The sequence below is a fragment of the Stegostoma tigrinum genome, chromosome 8 (assembly GCF_030684315.1).
Source record: "Stegostoma tigrinum isolate sSteTig4 chromosome 8, sSteTig4.hap1, whole genome shotgun sequence".
NCBI lineage: Eukaryota > Metazoa > Chordata > Chondrichthyes > Orectolobiformes > Stegostomatidae > Stegostoma > Stegostoma tigrinum.
The window spans coordinates 100,389,976-100,412,750 of record NC_081361.1 but is presented as its reverse complement, the minus strand read 5'-3'; the positions used below and the strand labels follow the sequence as shown (position 1 = coordinate 100,412,750).

The window sequence follows — 22,775 nt, the reverse complement described above, 5'->3', positions numbered from 1 at the left end:
TTACTTTGTGCCACTAGCTCAGTTACACCCCCCAAGATGTGGAAGTTAAGGATATAGGAAATACAGGCAGGAGTGGGCCAGAAGACCTCTTACGTCTGCTGCCAGTTTTCAGCAAGACTTCAATCTTCTGCTCAATGTACTCACCAGGTCCTTCTAACTCGTCATTTACTTTGGACCTAAAGAGTTGTTGACTCCAGCCTTGAATATGCTCAATGGGCCAAGGAGTGATTGTCAAACAAAATTAACAAAAATGTCACCATGGAGATTGATCGATTTTTGTTATGGATGGAGGCTCAGGAACAAAGGAAAATCAATGGATTTCAGGTGGAGATTGGCTATGAGCAAACTAAACAGCCAAACACACGAACGTATGACTCAGGAACACACACAGCCCATTCAACACTGTTCTGCTGTTCCCAAGATCATTAAAATTGGGCTTCAATTCCACTTTCCCATCCAATCCCCACACTCCCTTGATTTTCTGAGAGGTGAAACATTGGTCTAGTCTAGCCTTAAATATATTCAGTAATGGTGCACTCAGTGGAGAGGGAAATTTCTCTCAGCGAAGTGAATTTTCCACATTTCTGTCTGAAATGATCGACTCCTCCTCCCAAGACTGTGCCCCTGTATTTTAGATTTCCTGGCCAGAGGAAGGAATTTGTCAGCGTTTACCCACTCAATCCTCTTCAGAATCTTCTGCTTTTCAGTGAGATCACCTCTCATTCTCATGAAACCCAGACAGAATAGGCCTACGCTACTGACAAGTACTCTCTTCGTATCTTCCCGTTTCAAATAATATTTCTTACATTGTTGAAGTGTTCTGACAAACTCATCAGCGATCTCCCAGACCCTTTGTATAAAAGGCAGAGTGTTTTGTGTGAGTGCACAACTGAATATTGTGAAGCACATAAATTGTAAAGTCCCACCTAAGGGATGCTGGAACTTTAAACCTAAGTGAACCCAAAGAAAGAGCTCGAACAGGTTGAGGGAGCAAATGGCCTACTCCTGTTTTGTGAACTTGCAGAAGCATAAGAATTAGCCCCCATTCCTCTGCAGTTCAGCAGCTGAATAGCAAACTCATATTTGGAATAACTCCACCCAGAGTGAACCAACGAACTTAATGTTAATTAAAAATAAAAAATGGGATTCTATATAATTTTTGTTATTGCTCATAGAATTTTAAAGAAATGACAAGCCTGTGGATAATGCCACAAACAGGTTATTTCCGCCTCTGTTGCGACAGACTGCTTTCATCAAATTGTCCGATCCCATCACCACGATAAAATTACCACAGCATCAAGTTTCAGCAGAAAATGAATCATTCGGAATTAGTAACCTTACAGAGGATAACATATACCCACCTCTTTAGCTGTCACACCCAGAGTTTATGGCAGTGCTTCTGCTGGAGACTGGGGAGATAAATCTCTAGCTTTGCTGAGAAATTTTCCTTTAAAAGAATATTCCAGAAACAAGGACTTCCTGCCGATATACAGCCAGAAACTGAAGCTCAGGCACCTCCAACAACTTATTTTGGGGACTTAGTTTAGCGAAGAAAGATCTGGATTAAATTTTCCATCTCTCTGTATTTATGTTAACAGCTTCTGTTACAGTTGCTGTTTGCAACACAGCTTTAATGGCAGGAGGCTGATATGAGTTGATGTGAGAATGATGTTGTGATCTCGTGTTAAATGGTTTACTTGGAATAGTAGAGAGAAAAGTTTGATATGAAGATACAAAGCGGAGCTTAAAAAAATTAATGTTTATCTCATCATCACCCAACTTGTGACTCTACAAGGCACAAGGCAGGAGTGTGATGGAGTGCTCCCCAATTGCCTGGATGGGGGCAGCCCCAACAACACTCAAGAAGCTTGACACCATCCAGGACAAAGCAGCCGCTTGATTGGCACCACATCCACAAGCATCACACTCCCTCCACCACCGACACTCAGTAGCAGCAGTGTGTACTATCTACAAGATGCACTGCAAAAGTTCACCAAGGCCCCTCCGTCAGCACTTTTCAAACTTACGACCACTTCCATCTAGAAGGACAAGGGCAGCAGATACATGGTAACACCACCCCCTGAAAGTTCCCCTCCAAGCTATTGACATGCTTGGAAATTGTTATTACCCCTACAAGACCCATGGGGAATCACTAATTAATCTCCTCGTGGACCTTGTTGAGTATGAGCTCCATGGTAACAGGCTCTCCTGCCCTACTGAGCCACTTACAAAGCAGACCCAGGGCAGTGGCTCTATGTTGGAATCCAACAATAAATGAGGATCCTTTCTGGTTGGTCTTTCCTGGGTTATGACAGAACCATAGCACCATTCCTTCTTTGTCGCTGGATAATGCTGAGCATCCCAGTTGCTGGCTGGACAGCTAGTGGTGAGAGATCCTTGCTGCCTTTTTCAAAGGAGGCCCTTTGATCCTATTCCCAATCAGGCACTGGCAAGCCCACCCAACTGCCCCAGGCTGGAATTAAGACCCTGGGGACAGAAGTGCTGCCAGCCAATCGGAGGTTAGCATCTCCATGCGGAGGGCTGAGGCTGCTGCTGAAAGGGACCACCCCCCATCCCCCTCGGCTCCCTGGTCCCAGGATTGCTGAGGACCCAGGTCAAAGGTAAGATGTTGAAGGCAGTGTTTCTGGGTGGAAGTTTCTGGAAGAGAGGGTCAAGGATGCCGGAAGAGCAAGGGGTCTCGCTAGGCACTCCCCTGACTGATGTTTACTCCTTCGCTTGAGCTGCCCTCCCAGTTGACCACTGATGTAATCTCAGCTGTCTGAGGCCCTGTAATGGTAATGATTAGGGCTCAGGGCCACGAAAGGACTGAAAGGTCAACATGGACCTTACCTTTCCAGCCCTGAACTTGATTCCAGAGAAGGCATAATGGCGGTGGATTTTGGATGTCAGTTTTCCCACATGTGTTCCTAGGGGGATGGTGGGACTATCCTACGAAGAGGGATTGGGCGAACTGGGCTTGCATTCTCCAGAATTTTGAACAATGAGAGATGACCTCATTAAAACCAACAAAAGTTGGAGTGTTAGACAGGGTAGCTGCAGGTAAGATGTTGCCCCTGGTTCAGGGGTATCTGGAACCAGGGGCCACCTTTGAATCATAAAGAGCATGTGGTTAATGTCCAAGATCAGGATTGGTTTTTTTCCTGACAAGGATGACCTTTGGAATTCTCTGCCCTCAGAGGTCTGAGGAAGTTCAGTCTTTGAGTATATTTAAAGTAGAGGTTGATAAATATTTATGGTATAAACAGTAATGGGGATAGTATGGGAGGAGGAGTTGGAGCATTCAGTCAGCCAGAAAAAAATGTTTCATCAGGTACATGAATAGGAAAGATTTAGCAGGCTATGGGCCAAATACAGGCTAGTGGGACTAGTACAGTTTGGGAAACCTGGTTAGAATGGACCAATTGGATCGAGGGCTCTATTTCCATGCTGTATGACTCTCTGGTGGTATTAAACGGCAGAGCAGGTGTAATGGGTTGAATGGCCTCTGTTTTTCCAATGTTCCACTCAGTTGAATTAACTAGCTTCCCACCTCCAATCTTCCCACTTCTAGGAGCAGAAGTTAAGAACTCACAAACATACAAATTAACAGCAGAATTAGACCATTCAGCCTATTACCATTCAGTAAGAATGTGACTGTTCAAATTCTACATTTCCAGCCACTTTGGATCTTATTAAAGTTGAGGAAGGCAGATTTTGTTACTAAATGGACTCAGTGACCCACCTCCATCGCCTTCTGAAGCAATGGGTTCCCAATTCACACAACCCTCTGAGACAAAATGTTTCTTCTCATCTCTGTCCTACAAGGCAACCCCCTCATGTTAAACAGGATCTCCCCAGATCTGAGATAATAAAGTGTGAAGCTGGATAAACACAGCAGGCCAAGCAGCATCTCAGGAGCACAAAAGCTGACGTTTCGGGCCTAGACCCTTCATCAGAGAGGGGGATGGGGTGAGGGTTCTGGAATAAATAGGGAGCGAGGGGGAGGCGGACTTGCTTGGCCTGCTGTGTTCATCCAGCTTCACACTTTATTATCTTGGATTCTCCAGCATCTGCAGTTCCCGTTATCTCTCCCCAGATCTGACTTGGTACACAAGAGAACAATTCCCACAACCACTTTTCAGGATCTGATACACTCTCTGATCAAGTCACCTCTCACTTGTCTAAACTCCAATGGAAATAATCCCGGATTGTTTAACCCTTCCTCATCCATTCCAGTTTGCAATCCAGTCAACCTTTTCTGAACTGCCTTCTGCATGGTCTCCCCCTTCTCTCCCCCCCCCCCCCCCCCCCCAGTCCTCTCACAGCACTGTGTAGCTATCCATTCCACATGGACGATGATAATAGATGCAGCTGTATCAATATCAAACAAATTAATAAAGAGGCCATTTGTGTGCAATAGATACTAATCATGAATCAACAAATGCAGACAGTCATACAATGAAAAGTAGACAGAGACTGTGTTGTGGTGATGTCACTAGTAATCAGGACCCCAGGCTGATGCCTGGTCCACTGTGTTCCGCAGAACAACATCAGAAGAGCAGGAAAGTTGATGTATCGGGGTGTCCCGCCTCACCCCAGCTCCACACGGTGTTAACTCTGACTGCAGCATCTGCAGTTTTTACTGTCTCTGAAGTTCTGAGGATATGGGTTTTGTGGCAGAGGTGAAATGTGAATTGAGTAAAAAGCTGGAAGATAAAGCCAGCATAATGGTGACCATGTAACCCCTGTCGATTGTTGTAAAAACCCAACTAATTTATGAATGTTGTTTAGGGACGGAAATCTGCTATTCTTACCTACACCAATTTGCATATGACTCAACAATGTGGTGGCCTCTTAAATGTCCTCTGGGCAATGAAAGCTGGCCTTACCAGTGATGCCCACATGAATTTAATTTAAAAAATGGTTGACCTGTTGCTTAGATTCGTAGAGCTGTACAACATGTCCATGCCAACCAGTCATCCTAAATTAATCCAGACTCATTTGCCATCATTTGACCCATATCCCTCTAAACCCTTCCTGTTCATGCACCCATCCAGATGCCTTTTAAATGTAATTGTACCAAACCCCTCCACATTTCTGGCCACTTGTTCCATACACGTACCACCCTCTGTGTGGGAAAAGTTGCCCCTTAGGTCCCTTTTAAATCTTGCCCCTCTCACCTTAAACCTATGCCCCCTAGTTTTGTCCCCCCTACCCTAGGAAAGACATTGACTCACCCTATCCATGCCCCTCAAGATTTTATAAACCTCTGTACCTCTCAGCCTTCAATTCTCCAGGGAAAATAGCCCCAGCCTATTCAGATTCTCCCTATAGCTCAAACCCTCCAACCCTGGCAACATGCTTGTAAATGTTTTCGAACTCTTTCAAGCTGAACATCTTTCCTGTAGGAGAGAGACAGAATTGAATGTAACATTCCAACAGTGGCCTCACCAATGTTCTGTACAGCCGCAACGTGACTTCCCAGCTCCTGTACTCAATGCACTGACCAATCAAAACAAGCATACGTAACGCCGCCTTCACTGTCCTGTCTACCTGGGACTCCACTTTCAACGAACTATGAACTTGCACTTAAGGGCCTCTTTGTTCAGCAACTCACCCCAGGACCTTACTATTAAGTGTATAAGTCCTACAACCCCTCACATTTATCTAGATTGAACTCCACCTGCCACTCCCCAGCCCACTGGCCCATCTGATCAAGGTCCAGTTGTACTCTGCGATCACCTTCTTCAGTGTCCACTACAGCTCCAATTTTGATGTTACCTGCAAACGTATTAACCATATCTACTACGTTCACATCCATATCATTTTTATATAAATGACATTAAGCAGTCAACCCAGTACCAATCCTTGCTGTTCACTTCTGGAGTCAAGAAGTCATACACTGCAAAAGAAACATGGTACATCTCACTGTGCTGTTCTTCATCAACCCTGTGCACATATGGAACTCTGTTCATGACTTTTATAAACTCCCAGAAAATTGCACTGAATGGGCAATTTATAGGCTAATGCCTGGAACTGGTAATCGTGCTATTTTTACAAAATAGGTTGCAGATGTACACCAAAGCCTGACATCTCCTGACGTATTTGTAAAACTCCACATTTATTCATGCCAAACCCACCTTGTTAAAATTAACAGAATGCATGCCAAGGGTGCAATGTCTTAATTGTTTATTAATAACAGTCTGAGTTTATTCATATGGAAATCTTGTCTTTTCCTGGAACAAGGTTTAAGGGAGACAGAGGATGAGCTCCCAGGAAAGTCTGAGCTTCTGTGAAGCTCAAACAAATGAACTTAATCTTGGCTCTTAAGTTTAATGGACTTCATGATATGCAGGAGTGGATAATAGCCACATGGTGGCAGGTAATGAATATAGTATGAAGCATTTTCAACATAAGTACATGACCACTTTGAGGGTATGGTATGGAAACAGTGCAGTTATGTTACTGAACTAATCATATAATGTTACAGTATGGAAGGAGGCCATTCAGCTCATCGTGTCTGTACTAGCTTCTGAAAGAGCTACCCAGCTAGTCCCACTCTTCAGCCCTATCTCCAAAGCCCTCTAATGCAATCACTTCCAAATTTACATCCAGCTCGCAGTCTAAACCTCCTATGGAATCTACCTCTGTCACTCTCCCAGGCAATGCATTCCAAATCCTAACAACCTAACAATGCTCCAATCCTAACATCTTTCCCTCAGCACACTCCTAGCTGCCTCACTGATAATCCTGAAATTATCATCCCTATCTACTGACTCATGGAAACAGAATATCCTTCTTCACTCTGTCAAAATTGTTCATAATTTTAAACACCTCAATAATGTCCCCCTTTATTCTTCTCTGCTCCAAGGAGAGGAAGCCGAATCTCTCTTGTCTTTCCTTGTGTCCGAAATCCCTCATTCCTTGCATCATTTTACTAAATCTCCTTTGAACTCTCTCCAGGGTTTTAACATGGGACGCGAATCATTACTGGCCACCACATGGCTGTTCTGAAGAGGGGTCACTGATTCAAAACATTAACTCTGTTTGCTGCCAGAATTGCTGAGTTTCTCCAGCAATTTCTGCCCTTGCTTCAGCAAGCCACTCAGTTGTATTCAAGAAAGTGACTCACTATCAACTTCTCCAAGGCAGTTCGGGCTGAGCAGCAAATGCTGGTCTTGCCAGTGATGCCTATGTCTGGTGAATGAATAAAAGTTTTGGACAGAAAGTTTTGGAGCCTGGGCCCCAGGCAGCTGCAGAGATCGACAGCACAATAAAATCAGAGCTAGTAGGAACTGCAGATGCTGGAGATTCTGAGATAATAAGGCGTGGAGCTGGCTGAACACAGCAGGCCAAGCTGCATCAGAGGAGCAGGAATGCAGGCCAGACCAGGTGAAGATGGCAGTTTCCTTCCCTGAAGGACATTAGTGAACCAGATGGGCTTTTCCAACAATGGTTTCATGGTCAACATTAGACTCTTAATTCTAGATTATTATTGAATTCAAATTTTAATATCTGTCATGGCAGGATTGAACCCAGGTCCCCAGAACATTACCTGGGTCTCTGGATTAACAGTCCAACGGTAACACTGGTAGGCCATCACCTTCTCTAGTTATAATTATCTTATTAAGTGGTGGAGCTGGCTCGAGAGTGTGAGCAGCCTGTTCATGCGGTTCATTCAGATATCCTGTAGCCCCCATGCCCAAAGCACAAAGTTCAGTTCAGTTTAGTCATGTTGGCAATCATTGCACAGTTAGTCAGGCAATTGATAAATAAACACATATCTGGAACACACTGCCTTCAAAGGCATTTGAAGCAAATTGTATGATAACTATTGATATGGAATTGGACCAATATTTTAAACGGTGTTAGATTTTGGGATTCAGGGCCTGAAGCAGCTACAGCAGGCAGTTGATGGTTTGGAAGTAATTTTTGGTTAGTTTATTAGAATTAGGATTAGGTTTGTTGTCACGTTAATCCAGAGACCCAGGTAATGTTCTGGGGATAATGGGAACTGCAGATGCTGGAGATTCCAAGATAATAAAATGTGAGGCTGGATGAACACAGCAGGCCAAGCAGCATTCCTGCTCCTCTGATGCTGCTTGGCCTGCTGTGTTCATCCAGCCTCACATTTTATTATAATGTTCTGGGGACCTGGGTTCAATCCTGCTATGACAGATATTAGAATTTGAATTCAATAATAATCCAGAATTAAGAGTCTAATGTTGTCAACGTGTACTGAAGTATAGGATTACAGGAGTATAGAATGAAACATGAGGATAATTAGATAGAAACAGGGTATGAACTGTGACAGGGTGAGGGGCCTGGGTTCTCACATTCCAGAACAGGTGCAGTTGGCTCACTGTCTCTTGACCTCAGTAGGCTGTTGAGGAACTATCCAATTCTCTTGCTGAAGTGTTAGGAACCTCTTCCCTGGGTCTTCGCCATCCACCTGAGAGTGGCAGCTGCCTGTCCTAACCCTAAGCACTTGCTAACATCCTCTATATCTAAGGCCTGGTAGTTTACACAACATCAGTGACCCGTTCAAATCCCTCAATCAAATGGTAGGCATACCAATCACAGGATAGCGCTCCTCCTTCATTGAGCTTGAGGTCAGTTTACATAGTAATACCATAAGATATAGGAGCAGAATTAGGCCATTTGATCTATTGAGTCTGCTCCACCATTTACTCATGGTTGATGTGTTTCTCAACCCCATTCTCCTGCTGTTTCCCTGTAAACCTCGATCCCCTTGTCAATCAAGAACCTATATGATTCAATGATTTGGCCTCCACAGCCCTCTGTGACAATGAGTTCCACAGACTCACCATGCTTTGGCAGATGAAATTCCTCCATATTTCGGTTCTGAAGGCTCATCCCTTCACTCTGAGGCTGTGCCCTCAGGTCCTAGTCCCTCCTACTAGTGGAAACATCATCTCCACATTCACTCTATCCAGGTCTCTCACCATTCTGTAAGTTTCAGTGAGATTCCCCTCCTCAACCTTCTACCCTCCATCAAGTACAGACCTAGTGTCCTCAACTGCTCTTCGTATGACAAGGCTTCATCCCTAGGATCATTCTTATAAATGGTTTTTTGTAAGCAGGAGTGGCAACACTGGTTAGCTCAGTGGTTTGTGATGCATAGGTTCAGTTCCCACCCTGGCTGAGGTTAGAATGGAGGTTATACCTTCTCAACCTCTCCCCTTGCCTGAGGTGTGGTGGCCAAAAGTTTAAACAACCAACAGTTGTCTCTCTGTAATGAGACAGCAGCCTATGAGACTATGGTACCTTTATGCGTTTCACTTGTTCTCCACAATGTGGAAAATGCTGGCTTATATATGGCTCAATTTCTTACAACAAACGGCCTCTGTGGGAGAAAACTGGAGAAAGTGGGACTCGTCACAGAGCTAGCACTGACACGATGGGCCCAATGGCCTATCCCAGTCTCTATACTCCTATGCCCTGAATCACTGCCTAGATTCACATCACACAGATGGGGTGTTTAAACCTATTATCCATAAGGTTAAATGGAAGGAAAACATTTGTGGATGATACTGGGAAATATTTGCTTTGTATATTTCTCACACATGTGTGCCATTGGTGTTTATGTTACATTATTTTTAAAAAAGCGCTTGAAATTTAAATACTTCCAGATCCTTCTCAAGTAGTTCCAGAACTTTTGATAATTTGAACAGCATCGTCCCAAGTTCCTCAGACACTGGGGGAGCTGGATAAATGTTGGATTTGAATTTTAGCCGGGAAGATTGTGTCCTTCTGTCTGAAATTTCTTTCTGATTTACATCTGATCACCAGAGTTGAATCAAATCAGAGGTGGGGCATGCAGAGGGGACCTGGCAGTGTGCATTCACAGCCCTGATTCAGGCTGACTGCAGTTTAAGCAGAACAGAACCACACACTCAGCAATTCTTTTGATCAAGTTGTGCAGTTCAACTCATTTTGTTTCAAAAATTACTTTGCTGAAAACGTACAAGCAAGGGGAGGCCATTCAACCCCTCCAGCCTGGTCTGCCATTCAAAAAGAATTTGTAACCTAATCTGGAATTTATCTCTTATCTATTGACCCTTCTACAAAAATCTTTCAATCTTGGTCAATAACAGAAATTGCTGGCGAAACTCAACAGGTCTGGGAACCCCATGTGGAAAGAAAGTAGGAAGGAACTATTTTGAATCTGGTGACTTAACTTCGGAACTGTTAGGAAGACGTTGTATTTATGCTGAAGACAAAGTTGGGGGGTAGGGATGGGGTAGGGGAGAGATAAGCAGAGAATTACATGAAAGGGGTAGGCAAACAAAGAGATTACAGATAGCAGGTCAGGACTGAAGAAGCGCTAAATGAATGATAATAAGAGCTAAGAGTAGGGGGAGGGTGGGTAGCCAGCTAAAAGCAACCATTGGGCTACAGTCTTCATTCGTGAGATTTTCCATTCACTTCCAGATGAAACATTTTTTGATAAAACAAAGGCAGAAGTTGCTGGAAAAGCTCAGCACACCTGGCAGCATCTGTGGAGAGAAATCAGAGTTATTGTTTAGGGTCACGTGACCCTTCCTCAATTCTGATTTCTCTGAAAACTGATAACTCTACTTTCTTTCCACAGATGCTGCCACACCTGCTGAGCTCTTCCAGCAGTTTCTGTTTTTTATTCTGACTTAACAGCATTTACAGTTCTTTCCGTTTTTACTTTATTTTCCTTTTATTCATTCATGGGGTGTGGGCGTCACTGGCCAGACAGCATTTATTGCCCATCCCTAATTGCCCAGAGGGCACCTCAGAGTCAACCACATTGCTGTGGGTCTGGAGTCACATATAGGCCTGACCAGGTCAGGATGGCAGAGATAATGGGAACTGCAGATGCAGGAGAATCCAAGATAACAAAGTGTGGAGCTGGATAAAAGCAGCAGGCCAAGCAGCACCTTAGGAGCACAAAAGCTGAAGGGTCCAGACCTGAAATATCAGGTTTTACCCTCCTAAGATGCTGCTTGGCCTGCTGCGTTCATCCAGCCCCACACTTTGTTATACAGATAAGGACGGCAGTTTCCTTCCCTAAAGGGCATTAGTGAATCAGATGGGTTTTTTTCCTGACAATCAGCAACGGATTCACAGTCATCATTAGATTCTTAATTCCAGATATTTACTGAATTCAAATTCCACCATCTGCCATGATAATAAAATGTGAGGCTGGATGAACACAGCAGGCGCAGCAGCATCTCAGGAGCACAAAAGCTGATGTTTCGGGCCTAGACCCTTCATCAGAGCTTAACCTCCACCATCTGCCGTGGCAGGTTTCGAACCCAGGTCCCCAGAACGTTATCTGGGTCTCTGGATTAACAGTCCAGTGATAACACCACTGGGCCATTGCCTCCCCCTTTTTGACAGAGACGGTGACATGTCCCCATGCCCGTGTAGCAAAGTATTTCCTGCCTTCCCCCGAATGGCCTGTCTTAGATCTAGAGGCTCTGGACTTTCCCCCCACTCCCCAGAGAAAATAGACTCTCTCTGTCAAACCTTTGGGGTTTTAATCAGCTTAAGCAACGTTGTTATATCACAGCGTAACTCTCTAAGCTCAAGGGAAAGCAAAACTAGGCTGTACAACCCGTCCTCTTAAATTAACTGCGATTTATCATTCTGGTGAGACTTCCAATGACGATGTGAAAATGAATGATGATATTGATTGATTTTAACATTATATCATGGTCACTATTTTTCTTTCTTTTCAAGGGGTTCCCAGGAGACATTGGTTTACCAGGTCCGAATGGGCCACAAGGCACAAAGGTACGTTGACAGATGAAATGCCTGACCACACATTGCAGGGAAACTGAGAATGCTGAAGACCCTGAAAAAGGTCAGGCTGTTCTGTAGGGGGAGAGAGAGAGAAAGGAAGGTCTGGATTGTACACTCTGCCATCAGCAGTGTTAAAGGTGGGAGAGCAGGAAGAACACCACCATTGATGGAGCCACCGTGATCTCTCACCAGTGGTGGGATGGTCGTAATAGGGATGGTGTGATACTGAGGCCAACAGATTTCTTTTAAATCCGAGATAATAAAGTGTGGAGCTGGATGAACACAGCAGGCCCAGCAGCGTCTCAGGAGCACAGAAGCTGACGTTTTAGGCCTAGTCCCTTCATCAGAGAGGGGGATGGGGAGAGGGAACTGGAATAAATAGGGAGAGACGGGAAGGCGGACCGAAGATGGAGAGAAAAGAAGATAGGTGGAGAGGAGAGTATAGGTAGGGAGGGGATAGGTCAGTCCAGGGAGGACGGACAGGTCAAGGAGGTGGGATGAGGTGGTAGATAGGAAATGGAGGTGCGGCTTGGGGTGGGAGGAAGGGATGGGTGAGAGGAAGAACAGGTTAGGGAGGCGGAGGCAGAGACAGGCTGGGCTGGTTTTGGGATGCGGTGGGGGAAGGGGAGATTTTGAAGCTGGTGAAGTCCACATTGATACCATTGGGCTGCAGGGTTCCCAAGCGGAATATGAGTTGCTGTTCCTGCAACCTTCGGGTGGTATCATTGTGGCACTGCAGGAGGCCCATGATGGACATGTCATCTAAAGAATGGGAGGGGGAGTGGAAATGGTTCGCGACTGGGAGGTGCAGTTGTTTATTGCGAACTGAGTGGAGGTGTTCTGCAAAGTGGTCCCCAAGCGTCCGCTTGGTTTCCCCAATGTAGAGGAAGCCACACCGAGTACAGTGGATGCAGTATACCACATTGGCAGATGTGGAGGTGAACCTCTGCTTAATATGGAAAGTCATCTTGGGACCTAGGATAGGGGTGAGGGAGGAGGTGTGGGGGCAAGTGTAGCACTTCCTGCGGTTCCTGGGGAAGGTGCCGGGTGTGGTGGGGTTGGAGGAGAGTGTGGAGCAAACCAGGGAGTCACGGAGAGAGTGATCTCTCCGGAAAGCAGACAAGGGTGGGGATGGAAAAATGTCTTGGGTGGTGGGGTCGGATTGTAGATGGCGGAAGTGTCGGAGGATGATGCGTTGTATCCGGAGGTTGGTGGGGTGGTGTGTGAGAATGAGGGGGATCCTCTTTGGGTGGTTGTGGCAGGGGCGGGGTGTGAGGGATGTGTTGCGGGAAATGCGGGAGACGCGGTCAAGGGCGTTCTCGACCACGGTGGGGGGAAAGTTGCGGTCCTTGAAGAAATCGGACATCTGGGATGTACGGGAGTCGAATGCCTCATCGTGGGAGCAGATGCGGCGGAAGCGAAGGAATTGGGAATTGGGGATGGAATTTTTGCAGGAGGGTGGGTGGGAGGAGGTGTATTCTTGGTAGCTGTGGGAGTCGGTGGGCGAAATGGACATCAGTTCCAAGCTGGTTGCCTGAGATGGAGACTGAGAGGTCCAGGAAGGTGAGGGATGTGCTGGAGATGGCCCAGGTGAACTGAAGGTTGGGGTGGAAGGTGTTGGTGAAGTGGACGAACTGTTCGAGCTCCTCTGGGGAGCAAGAGGCAGCGTCGATACAGTCATCAATGTAACGGAGGAAGAGGTGGGGTTTGGGGCCTGTGTAGGTGCGGAAGAGGGACTGTTCCACGTAACCTACAAAGAGGCAGGCATAGCTGGGGCCCATGCGAGTGCCCATGGCCACCCCCTTTGTCTGTAGGAAGTGGGAGGAAATTTTTAAATTCATTCTTTGGGCCAGGGTGTCATTGACTAGGCCAATGCAGGAGTGATCTTTCAGAGGCAATAAATTTCGGGAGACAGTAGAGTTCAGGCACATGGTAGTTTATCCAAGCAATTTACTGGTATAAAGCAGGGAGACGCCAAAGACCATCCAGAATCTGGCCTCGACGTGAGGGCTCAATTGATCCCTTCACCTTTGGCTCAGATCAGAAGAAAGTCAATGACCCTCTAACTCAAATACAAACCAGTTGTCTTTTACATATGTCCATGTTGCTTTAACTTGGTTCCACATAACTCCGCCCCCCGGTATACTATTGGTTAATTCATCTGGGTTATCCAATTACGATTGGGATTTTAGTACATCACTCTGAACTGGTAATTACTTGTTGCTGTGATCTAATTGGACCGTTTTAGGACGTGAGAAGTTGAACTCTGCAAAGTGATCACCGTGACCCTTATCTCTCTTCTACTACATTTGTATCTGTGTATTCTTCTAGCTGCTGTCCTTGACAAGAGATAAGAGAGGCTGTCTTCCATTACATAGAGTTAGCTTTTACTTTCTTACTAATTTTTAGGTTATTTTTATATATGTGTGTGTTAAATCTATAATTTATTTGGAAACTATACCTATGACCTTGAAGAACCTTAATTAAAGCCTACTCATAATATTCTAACAGATTGGTTAGAAAACAACTAATTGGTGTGAAATGTCCTTATCTTAGGATGGAGTTCCATGTTACACATCCAATCTCCCAGACAGACAGCTGTTGTTTTCCTGTGCTGAGAACACAAGTTTTTCCGACTCTCTCTAGTTTCTGCTGAACGTGTCCTGCAAATCTTGGTAGGGTTTTTGTTGACCATCTTACATTGTCCTTTCATGGGCAGCCCTTACGCTCCCCAGTATCGTTCCATGGCCTAATAATGACCGTAGGAACACTACCTAAACTACGGAGATATTCCAGTATTTACTGCCGTCTTTCTCACTTCTCTGCTGTGAGTTTCAAGTCAGGCACGGTCTATATTTGATGTCTCTTCCTTCATATTCCCTATCAATCCCTTCAGGCTGCAGGACTGTCAGCACAAAATAATAATTCATTCAAAATTAGAATATATGTAAAGAGTGTCTCTTTTCTAAAACAGTTGTTTTTTTTTAAACAATGCTCTCAGGGTTAACATTCCTTGGTGCGATGATTTCTTGTCCTTCTTTGGTCGGTTTGATCCCGTCTCCTCCTGTAATAACGGTGGGGTTGGCTTGTTCTTTGTGCTTGGATTCTAGTATATATAGGACTGTGCAAGCAGCAGTCGAACTGCTGTTTCTAGTTTCAACAGCTGTTGCCTGCAATGTTTGAACAATTTAAATGTGGCACAAAAGACAAAAGTGATACTAACAATGATCACGAATCCTGCAGTGGGATACCAGCCACCCCATGGCCCAACTCCATAGATTTGAGACTGGCGCTAGTTTAAGCTTGATTATTCCATTGTGAATGTGATCAGCCAAATTGGTAATTTCCTCAGAGTTGTCTGGGATATTTGTACAACATTCGAGGAAAGTTTTTCTTTACACCGAGGGTGGTGGGTGCCTGGAACTTGCTGGGGAAGGTAGTGGAAGAAGATTCTACAGCGAATTTTAAAGAGCATCTTGATAAATACATGAATAGGATGGGAATAGAGGAATATGGTCCCTGGAAGGGTAGAGGGGGTTTTAGTTGTGATGGGCAACATGTTGGTGCAGGCTTAGAGGGTCACAGGGCCTGTTCCTGTGCTGTAATTTTCCTTGTTCTTTTTTTTGTTCTCTACCTACTGGGGTGGCACGTTGGCTCAGTGGTTAGCACTGCAGCCTCACAGCATCAGGGACCCAGGTTTGATTCCAGCCTCGGGTGTCTGTCTGTGCGGAGTTTGCACATTCTCCCCATGTCTGCGTGAGTTTCCTCTGAGTGCTCAAGTTTCCTCCCACAGTCCAAAGATGTGCAGGCTAGGTGGATCGGCCATGCTAAATTGCCCGTAGTGCCCAGGGGTATGTGGGTTATAGTGGGGTGTGTTTGGGTGGGATGCTGCAAGGGTTTGGTGTGGACTTGTTGGGCCGAAGGGCCTGTTTCCACACTGTAGGGAATCTAATCTAATCTCATGCACATGTACTCCCTTTATCTGCTGGTAGCCAGTCAAGTGCCATCCTGTTCCATAATGCAGTGGTTTAGATGACGATTAATCTTACCAAGGGCCTGAGCGATGTCACTTGCTACCTGTTCTAGAATAGCTGCCGTATTGATAGATACTCTAGCTAGCTTGGCTACATCATACCACGGTAACATGGCAACAAAGAATCTTTCTGTTTCTATGATGGCATGTTTGTACTGTCTCAGTGATCCCTCCAGGAAGGATGATGTATACAAATGGCACCACGTAACCAAGGGTAACGTGACTCTATCTAAGATGACGTTAGCCATGCTGATGCTTTGTGAGCGCACACAAAGTAAGTGCCATTGTACACATAATCAGAAAACCAGAAGGGATTAAAAGCCCCTGCTGACATCAGGTTGGTAAAATTAAGTTTAGATGTAGGCAAAGTGACATTAAAATATTGAATACAACTGCACCTGCAGATCAACCCTCGGCTCAGATCTAATCAAAGCAATCAGTCTTCCTACCCATGATGGGTTGGTAATGGGTAACAAGTGGTGGTGGATAGGAGGTATTGAATTGGGGTTTGTACCAGCCTTCCTCATTCCCACTTGCCTCAGGCACCACTAATGTCCACCAAATATAACCCAGTCTCTGCAGAAGATTTGTCAGCCATTAGGGATGCATTCTGGCAAGTAATCCATTCTAGCAAGTAATCCGCTCTGCTACTTCAGATCCATTAAAAGCAATGGATCTCCAAAGGATACCGCCCTTTAAATGCATGGGAATGTGTGAACAAATCAAACAACTGGAGACATTAATACATATATAAAAATCTGTTCACATAAAGTGCCCTTTTACCACATGCCCATCTGTTCCCAGTGGGATCAAAATCGGGAGGAGCCCGTAAAAGAGTAGTGTTTTTATGGTTACACTAATATAAGTGTCATTCTTAATTATAATTGCGACTGCACGACTAGATCATGCACATTTACATGCAACCTTCGTCTGTTTTCAAGGCCCTGGCTCCTGGGCAATTATTGGTGATGCAGATGGTGATGATGTCATTAGAGGGCCCCTTTAATCTGTGTTAGAGAGAGATAGTGCATACCAGACCAGCCGGCTGTTAGTGAATTTCTGCTCCTCTAGTAATTAGGTCCTGGGAAAGTGTCATTTCTCTTCCCATCACGAGCTCCAAGGATGTTTGTGCAGTGTTCCTTGAGACTGTTGCTCTCTGGGCCATCAGAATGGCTGGTAAAGATACAGCCCATTTAACTCTTCGTACTATTGCCTTAGTCAGAGCATTTTTCAGCTCTTTATTCATTCTGTCTACTATACCTGAGCTTGGTGGGTGGTAGGGGATATGATACTTCTGTGTTATTCCCAGGCATTTACAATCTTCCTTCAGGTATCTTCCTGTAAAGTGGATCCCTCAGTCTGGGTCTACTTGTAGGGGAACTTCCCACCTGGGCCCTAGTTCAGCTGCTAATATTTTTGCCACCGAGGTTGCAGTCCAGTTTTTAGTGGGGAAGGCATCCACCCATCTGGTAAACTGGTCAACCGGAAATTTTTAGGTTGACTTTGTGGTAGTGGTTATATAAAGTCCATTTGGATGTGTTCCCATGGTCCCCATGGGACGGGGCTGATGGCTCATTTTGATTTTAACTGCCTGCCCTGGTTCTGTCTGGGCACATGCAGTACATCTCCAACAACATTTCGCTATGTCTCCACCAGCAGTTAGATACTAGCTGTGTCATTTTGTTCCCTCCTTACATGTGCTAATCTATGGTAAAGATCCATAGGCTCTGTTGACAGAATGTGGGAGCTATCACCTACCTCCCTTTCCTCTAAATATCACCTGCTCCTAACACTGCCTCATCTTTAATGTATTTGGTTTTTTCCTCCTAAACAAGTTGCTGCTTGTAGACTTAAAATGTTCCATTCGTTATTTTTAGCTTCTTGTTTTTTTCCACAGTTGCTACTGTTATCACTTCATGTTCTAACATTGCTTTTCCTGTATTGTCTGTGTATTTGTTCCCTCTCTGTTCTAGATCCTCTGGATTCTTCTGTAAGGTTTAGTTTTAATTATTGCTGTGTCTTGTGGTTCAATTGCTGTTGCCACCAGGTCCCTGACAAGGGTCTCATGCTGATTTACACTACCACTTGCAGTAATATAACCTCACCTTGTCTGCACCATGATGTCTTCAGAGACCACACCAAAGGCATACCTGCTGTCTGTGTAGATGTTAACTCTATGTCCTTTTCCCAGCAGGGAGGACAGCAGTAAGTGCTTTTAGTTCTGCTACTTGGGATGAATGTTGCCCAGGAATCTGCTGTCTGGCCATCAAGCTTCCCTTCCATTTCTACTGCTGCCCAAGCAATGCAGGACACACCTCATACTTTTTGTTGTAGCAACAACTCCAACACTGTCTCCTTCTGCTGGTTCCTCAACATTCCCGCCACTCTCTCTATCTTCAACCCCTCTCACAGGCTCATGCACATTCCCTTCCTTCACCAACAGTCCAGGCCACATTTATTACTTTATCCCTAATCACCTGGCCATGTTTATCCGCTGCGAGTAACACAGACTCCCCTTCGGCTCTGCGGCTGTCTGATATTGCTTGTAGTTCTTCCCTTGTCCAGTAAGGCCACCAGACTGTGATGATCAGAATATCATCTATACTTTCTTTTCCTCTTTCAGTTAATCTATTTACATAACTTGATCTAAAATTTAGTTTATTTCGGATTCAGGTTCCTTAATTTGTGTGTGGTTTTTTTTATCCTCCAGTTTTCTATCCACAGATTACCTCACCCAGTAACTGTAAAATAACTTCATGCATGTACTCAAAGCTTCTCTAGCTCTCTTCATCTGGGCCCATCTTGAGGATACTTCTTCAATGTTGCCTTAATTTGCCAATTTTGTGAATGATTGTATCAGTTAGTGGGACTACTTCCACATACAAGTAACCCACTTCGAGCTGTAACATGCCATGAAACTGCAGTTAACAAATTACAGCATATTCATCAGGATTTATCTTCAACTTATGCTTCCCCCCCCACTTTTTTTGGGGCATGGGCTGTCATTATTATGGACTCCTACGCTATCTGAGCCTCAGCTCAGCCCTCTTTCACAAACGCTAACTGTCCTAACACATTACAATTTCACCTGTGGGTTTAAACACTGGAGTAAATGCATCATACGACAAGTCAAGATGGGATATTTGTATATCATCCAATGGGCCCTTTCACTTCTGTAGCATTTTTATTTAACAGCCAATCACACCTTCATCTTGATATTTTTAACCCCCTTTCCCTACGTTCATTGTTTTAAAGTCAGTTTCTCAATGGATAACGCATCAATGTCTTATTGTTTAAACAATGTTCTTGTGCTTTTCCAAGCCACTAATGTTTTGTCAAGTAGGTGTATATGTTTGAGACCTGGTGCAAGCTTGACCCTCACATAATCTTATCAAAAGACCGATGCCGTTTGATTTATCTCTCCCCATAGGGTCCCAATGCCTCAGGCAGTGATAAGCATCAAATTCAATTTTTTTTAAAAAGTAAGACAAAGGTCACAAACATCACCCAGAAAAAGTTATCAATTTGGTGCTCTCACCAAAACTTCCATTTAGTGTCATAGAGTAATACCACATGGAAACAGACCCATTGTGTGAAGAAGTTGCCCCTCAGCATTGGCCCCTGCGGCACACCACTAGTCACAGACCTCCAGTCCAAGAAACAACCTTCAACCATCACCCTCTGCTTCCTACCGTTTGAGCCAGTTTAGAATCCAATTAGCTAGCTCTCCCTGGATCCCATATGATCCTAATGTTCAAGTCTAGGCTGCTGTCTGGGACCTTGACAGAGGCCTTATTGAAGCCCATGTAGACAACACCCACTGCCCTACCCTCATCTATCTTCTTGGTTACCTGTTTGAAAAACTCTAAAACATTTGTCAGAAATGACTTCATGTGCACAACTCCATGCTGATTATTCTGAATCAGATCCTGACTGTCCAAATGTTGTCCCTCAGTACCCTCTCCAATAACTTCCCTACCACTGATGTCAGGCGCACTGGCCTGTAGTTCCCTGGCATGTCTTTGCTACCTTTCTCAAACAATGGAACAACATCAGCCACTCTCCAGGCTTCTGGAACTTCACCAGTAGCTAAAAATGAAGCAAAATTCTCTGCAGGGGCCTCTGCAATTTCTTCCCTCGCCTCCCACAACATCTGAGGATGGACTTGATCAAGCCCAGGGAATTTATCCACCTTAATGTGCTTTAAGGCTGCAAACACCTTCTCTCTGGTAATATGTATGCGATCCAAAACATTCCCACTTGTTTCCCTTATTTCCTTCGCATCCATGATTGTCTCCTCAGTAAACACTGAAGAGAAATATTCATTAAATATCTCCGCCATCTCTAGTGGCTGCGCATATAGGTGGCCATGCTGATCTTTAAGGGACATATTCTCTCTGTAGACACCCTCTTACCCGTAATATAGCTGTAGAACCTGGTGGGATTATCTTTAACCTTATCTGCCAGATCCATCTCTCAAACTTCTGATTCCCCAACACCTCTTCTTTACCATGAACATCCAGTCCCTATACACTTGCGTTCCCCTTACAGATAGCCTAAAGGCCCTCTGCTTCCTGTCCTGCAGGCCCGACCAGTCCCCCTCCACTACCACCCTCATCCACTTAGTTGAACTCATCCTCACTCTCAAAAGCTTCTCTTTCAATCCTACATGGGGGAAATCAAGCGGAGTCTTGGGGACCGCTTTGTAGAACACCTCCGCTCGGTTCACAATAAACAGCTGCACCTCCCAGTGGCGAACCATTTCAAATCCCCCTCCCATTCCTCAGACGACATGTCCATCCTGGGCCTCCTGCAGTGCCATAACGATGCCACCCGAAGGTTGCAGGAACAGCAACTCATATTCCGCTTGGGAACCCTACAGCCCAATGGTATCAATGTGGATTTCACCAGCTTCAAAATCTCCCCTCCCCACTACTGCATCCCAAAACCAGCCCAGCTCATCCCTGCCTCCCTAACCTGTTCTTCCTCTCACCTATCCCCTCCTCCCACCTCAAGTCGCACCCCCATTCCTACCTACTAACCTCATCCTGTCCCCTTGACCTGTCCATCCTCCCTGGACTGACCTATCCCCTCCCTACCTCCCCACCTACACTCGCCTTTACTGGCTCCATCCCCACCCCTTTAACTTGATTGTCTCCTCTCCACCTATCTTCTCCTCTATCCATCTTCGATCCGCGCCCCCCTCCCTATTTATTTCAGAACCCTCTTCCCCTCCCCCATTTCTAAAGAAGGGTCTAGGCCCGAAACATCAGCTTTCCTGCTCCTCTGATGCTGCTTGACCTGCTGTGTTTGTCCAGCTCTACACCTTGTTATCTCGGATTCTGCAGCATCTGCAGTTCCCATTATCTCTGGCCTATAGTTACCTGCTTTTTTGTCTACTTTCTTTTTTAAACAGTGGCATCACATTGGCTTTTTTCCAACCCGAGAATCCAGTGAATTTTGGTAAATAATTACGAGCGCATTTGCTATTTCCCCCATCACCTCTTTCACTACCGTGGGATATATTTCATCAGGGCCAGGACACTTGTCTACCTTTTGCCCCATGAGGTTGCCAAGCATTGCCTCCTTAGTGATACTGATAGTTTCTAGGGCCTCACCTGCTATAACCTTCTTGCCATTAGCTTTCGGCAAGTTATTTGCGTCTTCCACTGTGAGGACCAACACGAAATAACTGTTTAATGTCTCGGCTATTTCCTCATACCCAGTTATTAAATTGGCCTTCTCATCCTCTAAAGGACCAATGTTTACCTTCGCCGCACTTCTACGATTTACATTTTTATAGAAACCTTTGCTGCCTGTTTTTATATTCTGAGCTAGTTTACTCTCATAATCTATCTTACTTTTCTGTACAACTTTTTTTGTGGCTATCTGTTGGCCTTTAAAGATTTCCCAGTCTACCAGTTTCCCACTATTCTTTGCTTTTTGTATGTTTTTTTTTCAATCTGATACTTTCCTTTATTTCCTTAGACATCCATAGCTGGCTCTCTTTTCCTACAGTTCTTCCTTATCACTGGAATATACTTCTGCTGAGCAGAGTGAAAAATCGTTTTGAAAGTTCTCCACTGTTCCTCAATTGATCCACCATAACATTTTTGCTCCCTTTCTACCTTGGCTAACTCCTTCCTCATCCTATCATAGTAACCTTTGTTTAAGCACGGGACATAGGGACTGGATTTAACCTTCTCACGCTCCATCTGTATTTTAAATCCGACCACACTGTGATTGCTCCCTCCGAGAGGATCCCTAACTGTGAGATCATTAATTATTCCTGTCTCATTACACAGGACTAGATCTAGGATAGCTTGTCCCTCGTAGGTTCCATTACATATTGTTCAAGGAAATTATCATGGATGCATTCTATGAACCCCTCCTCACGGCTGCCATGACCGACCTGGTTTGACCAATCGATATGTAGATTAAAATCCCCCATGATAACTGCTGTACCATTTTTACATGCATTAGCTATTTCTATCTTTATTGCCCGTCCCACCACGATGTCATTATTTGGTGGCCTATAGACCATACCTATCAGAGACTTCTTCTCCCTGCTATTCCTAATTTCTGCCCAAATGGATTCAACCTTTTGTTCAGTAGAACATATATTATCTCTCACAACCGCCTTGATATCATCCTTAAAAATCAGAGCGACACCACCTCTCTTACCTTCCTGTCTGTCTTTCTGAACAGTTTGATACCGCTGGATATTTAACTCGCAGTCATGACCATCCTGCCACCATGTCTGTGTAATGGCCACTAAATCATACCCATTTGCCATGATTTGCAGTGTCAACTCATCCACCTTGTTCTAAATGCTCCAAGCATTCAGATGAAGTGCCCTTATGCCAGTTTTTACACCTTTTTGGGTCCTATCACCTCCATTACTAACAGCTCTTGAGTTCTCCTTCCCTTTAGCTTTTTTCCT

The 22,775-nt window shown here is 44.9% G+C and overlaps 1 protein-coding gene across 4 annotated transcripts in view; it reads left to right on the top strand.

Moving 5' to 3' along the window:
• LOC125456638 (collagen alpha-1(XXIV) chain) overlaps positions 1–22,775 on the top strand; it is a 373,921-nt gene that overhangs the window by 215,634 nt on the left and 135,512 nt on the right. For all 4 annotated transcript variants that reach the window (XM_059648175.1, XM_048539953.2, XM_059648174.1 and 1 more), the window contains one exon: positions 11,737–11,790. In XM_059648175.1, the coding sequence (XP_059504158.1) occupies positions 11,737–11,790 (54 nt within the window). The remainder of the gene's footprint in view (positions 1–11,736; positions 11,791–22,775) is intronic.